Source organism: Perna viridis, chromosome 5, assembly GCF_037379345.1.
Source record: "Perna viridis isolate PV_CMFRI_1.1 ecotype Kerala chromosome 5, ASM3737934v1, whole genome shotgun sequence".
Lineage (NCBI taxonomy): Eukaryota > Metazoa > Mollusca > Bivalvia > Mytilida > Mytilidae > Perna > Perna viridis.
This window is the reverse complement of record NC_142449.1, coordinates 7,901,198-7,912,754: the sequence shown is the minus strand read 5'-3', so window position 1 is coordinate 7,912,754 and position 11,557 is coordinate 7,901,198. Positions and strand designations below refer to the sequence as shown.

General features: G+C 32.7%; 1 protein-coding gene across 1 annotated transcript in view; it reads left to right on the top strand.

Annotated features, from left to right (window-relative positions):
* Positions 1–391: 391 nt before the first annotated feature.
* LOC148615815 (RING finger and SPRY domain-containing protein 1-like) overlaps positions 392–11,557 on the top strand; it is a 47,942-nt gene continuing 36,776 nt past the window's right edge. Inside the window, exons 1-8 of the mRNA XM_088581702.1 lie at positions 392–475; positions 1,310–1,586; positions 2,326–2,491; positions 3,416–3,545; positions 4,527–4,585; positions 6,193–6,259; positions 8,662–8,805; positions 11,087–11,097. Coding sequence (XP_088437828.1) covers positions 1,393–1,586; positions 2,326–2,491; positions 3,416–3,545; positions 4,527–4,585; positions 6,193–6,259; positions 8,662–8,805; positions 11,087–11,097 — 771 coding nt within the window. The 5' untranslated portion in view covers positions 392–475; positions 1,310–1,392. The remainder of the gene's footprint in view (positions 476–1,309; positions 1,587–2,325; positions 2,492–3,415; positions 3,546–4,526; positions 4,586–6,192; positions 6,260–8,661; positions 8,806–11,086; positions 11,098–11,557) is intronic.

Here is an 11,557-nt window from a genome sequence, read left to right as displayed (position 1 = left end):
TTTGGTTGTGTTCTACGACAGAAAAGTATGGGAAAATTTCCCACCAGAACTTACACTATAACCGGTCTAAAAATATTTCACAATATGTGGTGTATCCAAGAAAATAAACACAATGAGAGTTGTTTTTAGGACGTAGCAATTGTATTTCAACAGTTTCTTGGGTTATCTTGAGACATGATGAATCACCCCCTGCCTGGTTTTTAAACCGACCCATACTTGATAATTTTGGCTACTTTTTCTTCAATGGTGGGTTGAAAATAAAAACGGTTTTTCTCAAACAATTTATCTTAAATTTTCTGTATGTTTATCAAAATTAATAGTCTTTTTCATATTTTTAGGTATATTCACAAAATATTTAAAAGCCTCTGCAACATTTTTTGATACATCATTATTTTCTAGCAAAATATTTTGGCTTTGCTTTGAAGAATATGGTATGATGGTTCGCCAAAAAGAAGTTTGAGTACATACAAACATGGTATATTTTTCATGTATATTGCTCTCTGCAATTCCCTCTTCATTTAAGATACCTGTTTTTGTTTCTTGTACATGGTTTTTAAAGGTACATGTATCAAAAATATTTGACAATTTATTTTCAAAAGTTTGGTAACAATAATTTATTCATGTATTTTTGTCTCTATGGATTGGTATATCAATATTTGCGATGTCCTCATTTAGTGAATCTACATCTTGCTTTCTATAGCTACTATAATTTATTTTTCATTTTTCCTGTTCAGCAACTGTCAATAATTGTAACTTTGACATGAAATAGATAAATTTAAAGTTCAAGAATTTTATTGTTACTGCATGCCTATGCATTAATCAATAGAATTATGCCTTCTTATTAATTTTGATGTATAGTGGATTTGATTTTATTATTCAGCACAGACATTTTTGTGATTTAGGTTGAAAATTAGGATAATTGTATTGGGTTGAGTATTTATGACTTTATATTATGCAGAACCAATATTTTGCTAAAGATACATGTAGATTAAATAATTTTTCTTAGGAAGCAGAGAAATTTTCAAAATGAGGATAACATTGGTCTCTGATTGTTGATTATTTATGAAAATATTGTTTAAAGAACTTATTTTCCTGTGGGTTTTAAAAAACCTTAACTATTCTCTGAGCTATTATTTTTTAAAGCTACTGTCAGCTACTACTCATTCTGCAATCAACTACTGCTATGGTGATTTAGTTCAAGAATTAAAAAAATTAAACTGACTGTTTTCACACGTATGGAAGGAAATTCAGCATTCCTTTCCTATTTGTTTCTGTGTAGTGGTACATTATATTCTTTTTTGCCTTACAGGCTGATTAAGGCTGTGTTATAGGATGTCATTATTTGTCTGAAGATTTGTAAAATGGCCACTACTGGAGAATTTACGTAGCATAATGGGATCTTGTGTGTGCAAGGATAAGATAGAAGATAGACGTGGTTCTCACCAAGTACCGTATCGAGGTGGGCCTCTAAGCAGTAGAAGTTCTCTACAAGGAGCCACATCTCCCAGACATGATACAAGCACTAATTCTCAAGTTCAAATTGCTGTGTTGGAGACTTTACATTTGATAAGGACTTTAGTTGATCCGTAAGTTATTTGGATTATAGGCTTTAAGTGATTTGATGTGTAGACCTCATCAGTCTCTAAATTATTGTGCAAACAGAGGGTTTTTTTGTCCGTCTGGTTTTGGTTTATCTAATCCACCATGCCACAGGTTTAACAACATGTATTTACTGAAGGTCCAGTAAAAGTGAACATCCTTGTGGTACAAATGTATAAGATATTGTACTTTTTGGTACATTTGTACTACAGATCAATGCAATAGCTACTACAGTACACATTTTTTATTATGTTCATGTTAATTTAAAAAAAAACCACACAAATATCACAAAAGAATGGTGTCAAGGTATAGAAAATAGAAATAAATGCTAGATATAATTTGTTTTGTAGTACAGTACATTTTTTGCTTATAAATGACATATTTATGGAATTGTAAATTCTGTAACATACAATGTTAATCCACCACTGGTATAAACTTACGTCAGAATTATCAATAAGAAAATGCATTCTCTCATTTAGCCATTTACCCATCTTCCTGACTACCCATCACACTTTGTTCCATTTGTTTTCTGTATGCTCCCAACTATTGCATGTATACATTTTGTTTCATGTTGATTTTATCATTGGTATTTCAATCTTTCTTCCTCAAAAATTATACATGAATATAATTATAAAAAATGCATGTTTATCTGTATACCAATCTTTCTACAATAAGTAGAATAGTTGAATAAAGTAAAAATAGAAATTCTTTTATTTTGTATATCAGTGAAGGTGAACCAATTCAGGCTATGTTGATACTACAACAGATTGGTGAAACAGAGTTCGGCTGGCTAGATGTTGTAGTTGGACTCATTGTACATATACCAATGGATGAACCTTTGGGACCAGCTGTCATAGACCTACTGTTAGATGAATGCCCTCTTCCAACAAAGGTTGGTGTTGATATAAACCAATATTTATACCCTAAGAAACAAAGTTCAGGGTTTATAGGATTCTGCCCATCAGTCTGTCTGTCAGTACGTCCATCCATCTACAAATTCTCCTATAGTACCTGCTAGAATCTTTTGAAACTGTTAAGTTTGAATTTCCTTTTCAACAAGTTTTTCCAAATGTAACATTTTCTAACTGGCTGTCTGACACAACATTGTATACTAGACCTCCCGAATTACTAGCATGATTCTCAAGAAAGTTTTTGCAGTGTATGTTCACTGTAAAGAAATGTGCATTATGTCAGGCAGTGTTTTAGGATTCTACTTTCATTCACTGGGGGCAAGTACAATTTTGTGTGGGAAAGTCACATTGTCTATCACTCATGGTGATTGATTTGCACCAATTTTATGATTGATGAACATTCAAGTGAATAATCGACACCATTGGCTTGGCTATTCTGGTCATCATTATTGTATAACTGTTTTCAAATTACCAGTTAAATTAATGATGTTGTTATTTATGTTAATCTCTCTGTAATTTATTTATCTGTGACATTTTATCTGTATGTAAGACACATATAACATCATTAATTCCGATACCATCTAAACCTACCAATACACTAATATATATATATTGGCTGTTTTTGATGAGTTAAATTTTGGCACTTTTATTTGTAGTGCCGAATAAACCAAAATAAAACTATGACCAAAATATCCCAATTTACAGTTTTAGAATGTGATAAAAACTTTTTATCTATACTTTGCTTTGGTGAAAATAAACAATGATAAATCTTTTTCTATGTAAAATATTACAAATTGCTTCATTTTATTTTCAGTTATTTTTGCTAGCAATATGTTCTGCAACAGCTCTATTGAAATTTTATAAACAATGTTCAAACAGTAACAGCTCATGTGTTGATTTTTTAGGAAGGAATAATGAAACTATACAGTCGACTAAAGCATGAGACCAATGGTTCAAGTTTTCTGAAGTATAGCACCGATTGTCAGCAAAGAAATACTTGTATAGTCTTAGGTTGTCTAGCTGCTAAGTTGGCAGGTTGGTTTTAATGTCATGGCTGTACTGTGTTATCATTAAAATTAGAGAAAAACTTGCTGAGCCAGGTATAAAAATCAAGTGACTTGTTTTATTTCTTTGGATTCAACTTGATAATTATATGTGATACCTTAAATAAGTGGAAAATCTTATATTTGCCATAGATAAAGGAAATTTTAACATGAATAGGTGATTTTTGTACACTGGCACAAGGACATCCAGGGCATCAATTTGTAAGCACGAAACTCAAACAAACTAGAAAAAAAATCAATATTGGCAGACAAATATTGTGTGAGTTCTTAAGTGTAGTAGTAGGAAAACACTGAACACTTGGCTCAAAGTATAGTGAAACCTGTCAAACCAAACCCTAAGAAAATCTGAAAACCGGTCAAACTGAACTCTAAGAAAATCTGAAAACCTATTGAACTGAACCCTAAGAAAATCTGAAAACCTGTCAAACTGAACCCTAAGAAAATCTGAAAACCTGTCAAACCGAACCCTAAGAAAATCTGAAAACCTGTCAAATTGAACCCTAAGAAAATCTGAAAACCTGTTGAACTGAACCCTAAGAAAATCTGAAAACCTGTCAAACTGAACTCTAAGAAAATCTGAAAACCTGTCAAACTGAACCCTAAGAAAATCTGAAAACCTGTTGAACCGAACCCTAAGAAAATCTGAAAACCTGTCAAACTGAACCCTAAGCAAATCTGAAAACCTGTCAAACCGAACCCTAAGAAAATCTAAAAACCTGTGGAAACCATGCATTTTTAAAGTCCCTTTATATTGATTTAAAAGTACTTTGTACTTTGGTAAATCAAACACCTTTTCTAAACCAAAACAGTGCAAAAGTCCGAAAGTGGCTCAGTTTACTGTATTACCTGCATATGAAATATTTCATTCTCAAACATTGAATAGCAGTTAAATGTTGACATCAATGACATGTTTTACTAACATATTAATAACAGTCTTGTTTTTATTCTTCAGGTCCCACTAGTGTTGCTATATTGACCAAAGATGTGTTAGATTACCTGATAAATAGATTGGTAAATTTTGATATTGTTTTTAGCTCACTTGTTCATAGTTCATGTGAGGTATTGCCATCACTTGACATCCATCGTTGTTTGTCGTCATCGTCTTTAAAAATTTTTAAAAAATCTCCTCTAAAACTGCAAAACGGATTGGAATGGAATCTAGCTTGTTTCTTAGGGTATCTTGCACAAAATGAACATTTCAATTTTTGATCCGTTGAAAAACATGGTCGCCATTACTTAACTGTTAGGTATAACCAAGTTCTGACACTGGTAAAAATGTTCAGCATGGTGAGATCTACTTATGGTCGAATTTTGGTTAAAATCTGTAGACCCATGTTGGAGCTATTGTCCTTTTTGCATAATTTTAGCTGACCTGGCCGAAGGCCAAGTCAGCTAATGCCATCGGTTTGCGTTGGTCATCTTCAGCCGTTGTCTCCGTCATCCTAGTTGTCGTTTTCTATTTTCAAAACTCTTCTCCTCTGATACTACTTGATCAATTGGGTTCAAAAGAATGTAATCAGGGACTGTTAAAGACCAGACATGGAAAACAGACATACACAACAAAAAACATAAAATAACCAAAATAATACATACTAAGTAACAGAAGTAAATGAGTAAAACTTGGACTGACTAAAAACCAGGAACATGGACCAGATGCATCGGTAAGGTAAGCGTCATCTGCTTTTTTAGAAACACCTGCCTCATAAACTACTCTACAGAATTCAGTGGAAGTTGTTATGGTTGTTTCTTAGGGTGTCCTTCACAAACGACCGTTTGAATATTTAATCCCTGGGAAAATCATGGCCACTGTTTCTAAAAATAGAACATAGGGGTCAGACAGCAGATTTTTGCATATCTCTCCAACACTGTTATGTTTAACCAAATTCTGATTGGGTAAAAGTGTTCACCATGTTGTGATCTATTTTTGGTCAAATTTTGGTGAAAATCTGTTGACCCATGTTGTAGGTTTGGAAGTTGTTTGCCATTGTTTATGTTATACTTTCTAAAATTTCTCATCAGAAACTTCTGTGCAGAATTAAGTGAAAGTTGGTAAGATTGTTTTATAAGGTGTCCAGCACAAAATGACTGTTGGGTTTTAGATTTATGAAAAACATTGCAGTGGTTACTAAAAATAGAACATAGGGGACAAAAAAAGTTTTATGCAAATAACTCAAAAACCATTGAATTTAGCAAAATTCTGATGAAAGGTAGTAATGTTCACCATCAGAAGACAGACCTTTGCCGAAATTTTCAAAATGATTCTTCACCCTATGTAGAAGTAATGGCCCCTGAAACAGATTTTTTTGTCATTTTTCATGTTTACAACTTAGAAAATCTTCTCCCGAAACCATGTGACAAAATTTAATGAAAGTAGGCATTATTGTTTGTTAGGGTATCCTGCACAAACTGATCATTTAAAATTTTATTAGTAAAAAAACTTGGCAGTCATTACTAAAAAAAGAACATAGGGTTAATGTGCTTTTTTTGTTATTTTTTCCCTAACTACAGAAGAATAATGAAGATGAAAGCTACAGTATTTGAGCACCAGTAGATTAAAACAATACACTTCCATGTATCTTTTATGTGAATGAGTGAATGAACCTATGTTTGTTTTGCAGGCTCTTTCCTATCATGCTGTGATAAACCTCCATGCCTTAATTGCCCTTGAAAAATTTGCACAAACAAGTAAGTATTAGACATAAACTGTAGGAAAAATCAATTACTATGTGTTATAGATTTCTTCTTTGTAAAGTACACTATCCCAGACTTGTCTTTTTATGAGCAACTCGGCGGGTGTTTCTAGAAAAGCAGAGGACGCTTACCCTACCGGTGCACCTGGTCCATGCTCCCATTTTTTAGTGGAGTCAGAGTTGCTCATTTGCTTTTGTTACTTTGTATGTATGATTTTAGTTACTTTATGTTCTTTGTTGTGTATATCTGTTTTCCATGTCTGGTCTTTGTCCCTGGATTACATTCTTTTGATTACTGCTATAACCTTGGTTCCCTTTATTACTCTTTAATGCATTTCTTCAGGTATGTGTTGTACTAACAATTTTTTATTATGATTTAAAGGGTGGTCATAAATCATTAGTGCCCGCAAAGATTTTTATAATAGAGATGATTGGAATCACATGACCTTTAAGACATTTTATGCGTTGTTTCTATCCCAAAAACTCTAAATAAAGGACACTTGAGACTATGAAGTCAGCTTCATATCTTGGCCTACTCTTAAAGATTAATGGAAACTTAAGACCAAACTAAACAACATTCCATATCTTTGACTTTCCTTTTATCTGTGGTTTTCATATCACAACTCATATGCCATTCCAAAGCTTGCCAAAACTACACAGACTTTTTTACCATGCAAGACTACATACAATTAGGCTTCTGGAATATGGATATGTTGCTACAAGATAAAAGTCATCACTACAAATTTGCTATGGTCGTCATTAATTCATGGATGTTATGATGTATCCATCTGAACCATGAGAACAGATTTTTCACCCTGTCATAGTTTTCCTTTTCTCTTTCTTCTACCTTTGATGTTACATTTTATGTGCAATTAAGTAGATGTTTTTAGTAAAAGAGAGGACGCTTACCCTATTTGTGTATCTGGTCCATGCTCCCACTTTTTTGCGAAATCCATGTTGCTTGTTTACTTTCATTTCTTTGTATGTGTTATTTTGATTATTTCATGTTCTTTGTTTTTTTTTATGTAGTTTCTTTGTCTATCCTTGGATTATCTTCTTTTTGATTACCATTTGAATCCTGGTTTCTTTGCTTCACCAAGTATACTGCTTCCATAATATTAATGTAAAAGAAATTTTTTTTTTAATATCAATGTGAAAATTAAAGTTTTAATTGCTTTTTTTAAAAGTTGAAATCTCTTACATTGCAAGATGTATAATGCATTCAATGCAAATCTATGTAAAACTCAAAAACCTTCTATAACATCCTTGTAACAGTGAGAAAATATCCAAAACAAACTTTGATCCCTGATGAGTTTGTTGTGTAAAAGTTCAATTAGTTGAAAGAGTTTGGCTTGTAAAGTAAAACCACAAATTTTTGACAGAACTTTTATTTGTGAAATGCATTGATTGATTGATTGATTGATCATTGGTGTTTAATGCCTGAGCAGCAATATTTCAGCTGTATCCAGGCGATGAATATGAAATGGATGATCAAATGAACATGAAAAGATGATGAACTGAAAAATGAGATGGGACAGAAGGATAATAGGGTTGGCAAATTTGATTGCCACTTGAAATAGGGAGAGGTGGGTAGGGTTGGTCAATTTAGCCTCCTGTGATGGAGCACAAAGGTTCCTACATCATGATAGAATATCGCAGCAGGGTTCTTCAGCGTGCAAGGAACTCAACATCTTTCTCAACATGTTGCACCACTATGTTTTGCAGTCAGATTTTCTATATTATGGCTTGACGACCCCAGCATGGAACATGCCAGGGGTACCCCATTCCACCACCTGGGGCACACAACGCAGTTGCTTTTTGGGCAGAGCACTATTTAGTCGCCTTTTACGACAAACTTAGCACTGCTGTGGGCTTATTCTTTTGACACCTGGACCCCCATGGGACAAAACGCATTTATTAAACATTATAAATAATCCGTCCACTCATTATGGTACAAGTCTAAGATAAAGAAAGACAAAAAGCATTTTACATCTTAATTGTTTGCAGTACACTGCAGTAGAACTTATGTCTTCCATAGATAGATCCAACGGGGTCCCTCTATCAATTAGCAAAAATGAAAATAGTATATTTTAATATATGTAAACAAACACATTAAAATGTGTTTATCAAGGATTTTTTAGGAGGCCCCTTGGTGGTGGGCCTTCCTTAAGTGATTCTCCGGATCTGCCACTGTCTTTTCACTGTTATGTGTAAGGAGTGTTTTTGAGGTGTTCTTAATATACTTTACTAAGCATCAGATTTATTATAGCCAATTCAAGGAAAATAAGACAAAGTATCGTTTCATTCAGTCACAACTTGCAATGAGTGATTTGTAGCATTTGTCCCTTTTGCACTTGATTAGAAACTTAGTGCAAAGTTGTTGATCTTTATTTTCAGGTGAAAATAAACGAACTATAGAGACCATCATAAAAAAGTTACCCAGAAATCCTTTTGAAGTGCTAGAGCAGGATTCTAAACCACCCAACAATTATAACAAAGTAGAAGTCAGATTCTGTGCTTCTTGGTGCCTGGACAATCTGTGTAAGTTAAATACTAGAAACAATTTAAAATCTACCTAAAAATATTCTGAAATAATGTATTGTAAAGAAAGTTATCATTTGAGATTCCACATCTTTTTATAATACATACAATGCTATAAGCATTTAAAAAGTCATATTCTTGATTTTTTATTTGGACTACTGTAGAACTCCTTCACATTTGCATTCTTATAGTAACCCCCCCCCTCCCCCCCCCCTTCTCCCCAACCATTTTTTAGGAGATCATCCTTTCTGTCAGTTTATTTGTTTGTCTGTCCTTATATCTTGTAAGTGCAACTCCTAAATCTCTTGATTATTTTTGATGAAATTTTTGGAAGGTTTGACAGTAAATGTACATGTGCATGAAGTAAAACGCCTATTGTCTGTTATTTGCAAAGGGAGATAATCCAACTCTAGCTTCTACATGATAAAACATTTTAAGCACAATTCTTTCTAAATCACTTATTGGATTTTGTTGAAAGTTTAGAGGAAAGAAGATAATTAATATCAAGTTAAAATCCCTACCACAGAGACAAGGTGCCCTTCAAAATTGAAGGTTGTCTCTGTGGTAGGGATTGACAGTATTTTCCTCAATACTTTTTGCTCCTGACGAAGGTCATAAGGCTGAAAATTTTGGCTCATATTGTTCAATATTTTTACATTTTATTCATATTTTATTTGTATTTAGTTCCCTTTTACCTTTTAAATATGGCTATTGTTCACTAATTCATTATTATTATTTCTGTGTAATTTGAGCCACTTCACAACATATACAGTCGAACCTCGATGTGTCGAATTTGGATTAGTCGAAATCTCGGATAATTTGAACTAATTACAAAGTCCCAGCAAAATTCCCCTTACTCCAATACAATTTTACCTCGGATGACTCGAAATGGGATGAATCAAAACCTCGGATAACTTGAGGTAATCAATCAGTCCCCTCGATAGGACTTCGAGGTTAATTAACCCTGATGTCTCGAAGTCAACTAATTAGTTGGAAAACTGATTGCTTTATTACAAACCATGATTGAACTGTGTTTTGACAACAATTAGTGAGGCTTTTAAAATTAATTTGTTGACACTCTTTATGGTATGATTTGTTTATTTAATTAATTTAAAATTGCACGTGTTGTTAAAAGAAACGAATTTTATTAATAACACGTCGGAATTTACACTAACAGTGATATTGAATATTTTGATATTTTGAAAATAAAAAAAAAAAAATACAGATGAATTGTAATGGTATCTGACTATTTAATGAAACATCAAACAGACGATAGTAAGGGTATTTCAACGACTTTATTCGTTTCGCCAGTGAATTTGAAATTTGATCGTAATATTGTAGAGCAGATGGTTTGACGATACTCCTGATTGTGAATCAAACCAAACAGCATGTTATGGACTATGACGTTTTTTGATATAGAAAAAATAAAAAGGAAATTTCACTAAAACACTCGATGCCGTTCAGTATTTCATACATGATATACAACATACAAAACATACAAATATTTTCCGATATGAAACGCATGACATTACGAAGTATCGTGTAAAGTGAAGTACATGTACATGTACAAGCACAACAAATGATGTAAATACAGAAACATCATTGACGAAACTACTAGTATTTCCGGTTAACCCTCGATCTCGGATTACTCAAACCTCGGATAACTCAAACATTTTTGCATGGTCCCTTCGACTTCCACTTAACAAGGTTTGACTGTATTATTATTAGAAAACAAAGAACATATCTTTTTTAGAGCCAACAAATGATTTCAGATTACACATGATCTGTAAACATGGAAGTCTTTGCTTTAGGGCAATACCTTCCAATCATGAAATATCTGCAATAGTAACCCATGCAATAATTTCGCTAGTTTAAGGCATTAAGACATTCTAATCATGAACTTTTAACCCATGCCACATGTTATGATTGACCCATCAGATCATAAATAGCACTCTTTAAAATGTCTTTGTTAGCAACACCTGATTCTTAAAAAATTGTCAACAGGTCCCAATGTACCTGTAGCTTCTTAATGCAAGATATATAGGATACACCATGTGATTGAGGTTATTTCTTCATAGACGGAAAAAAACATAACAGTAATTCCTTAAATAGTTGCTACAAATATTGCTATAACAATTTTTTGTGTGTTTAAAATTGGTATACATGTATTTTTATATTTAAATCTTCATACAATTCAATCAGACAAGAAGTAACACATACTTATATTTGTGGAGTTTTCTTATGACAATGTAATTAAATGTATTTTTTTGTTGATTTTCAGTTATTCCTGAGGTATGTATTTCCTGAGCTAAATGTTCCTAGATATTTAGTTATTCTGAAACTTCAATGGCTAATATTTTAAATGCAATGTATTAAGACCAATCCAATACAAAATAGTATTATTTTGCCTGCCTTATCAAGTGTTTTAGTAAACAAATACCTTCCTAAAGATCATTCAGGGTGGGTTTCTGTTGTTTACATGTATTCTTTATATTGTTTTTTTTTTACTTTGAAAACAATTCCATATATCTGTCACTCAAAAATATTATTGATTGACATTTGGGAAGAAAAATTTCATAGTAATTTGTACATGTATGATAACTATTATTTGGAGGGTTTATATAAAAGTGCCGAAACTCCTGCACCTTCTGTTTATGAACCTATTGTTTCCTAAAAAAGTCATAAGGTTTAATTTTTACTGACCCTTTTATATACTTAAGCCTACATATAACAAAAAGAATAACTTATAAAA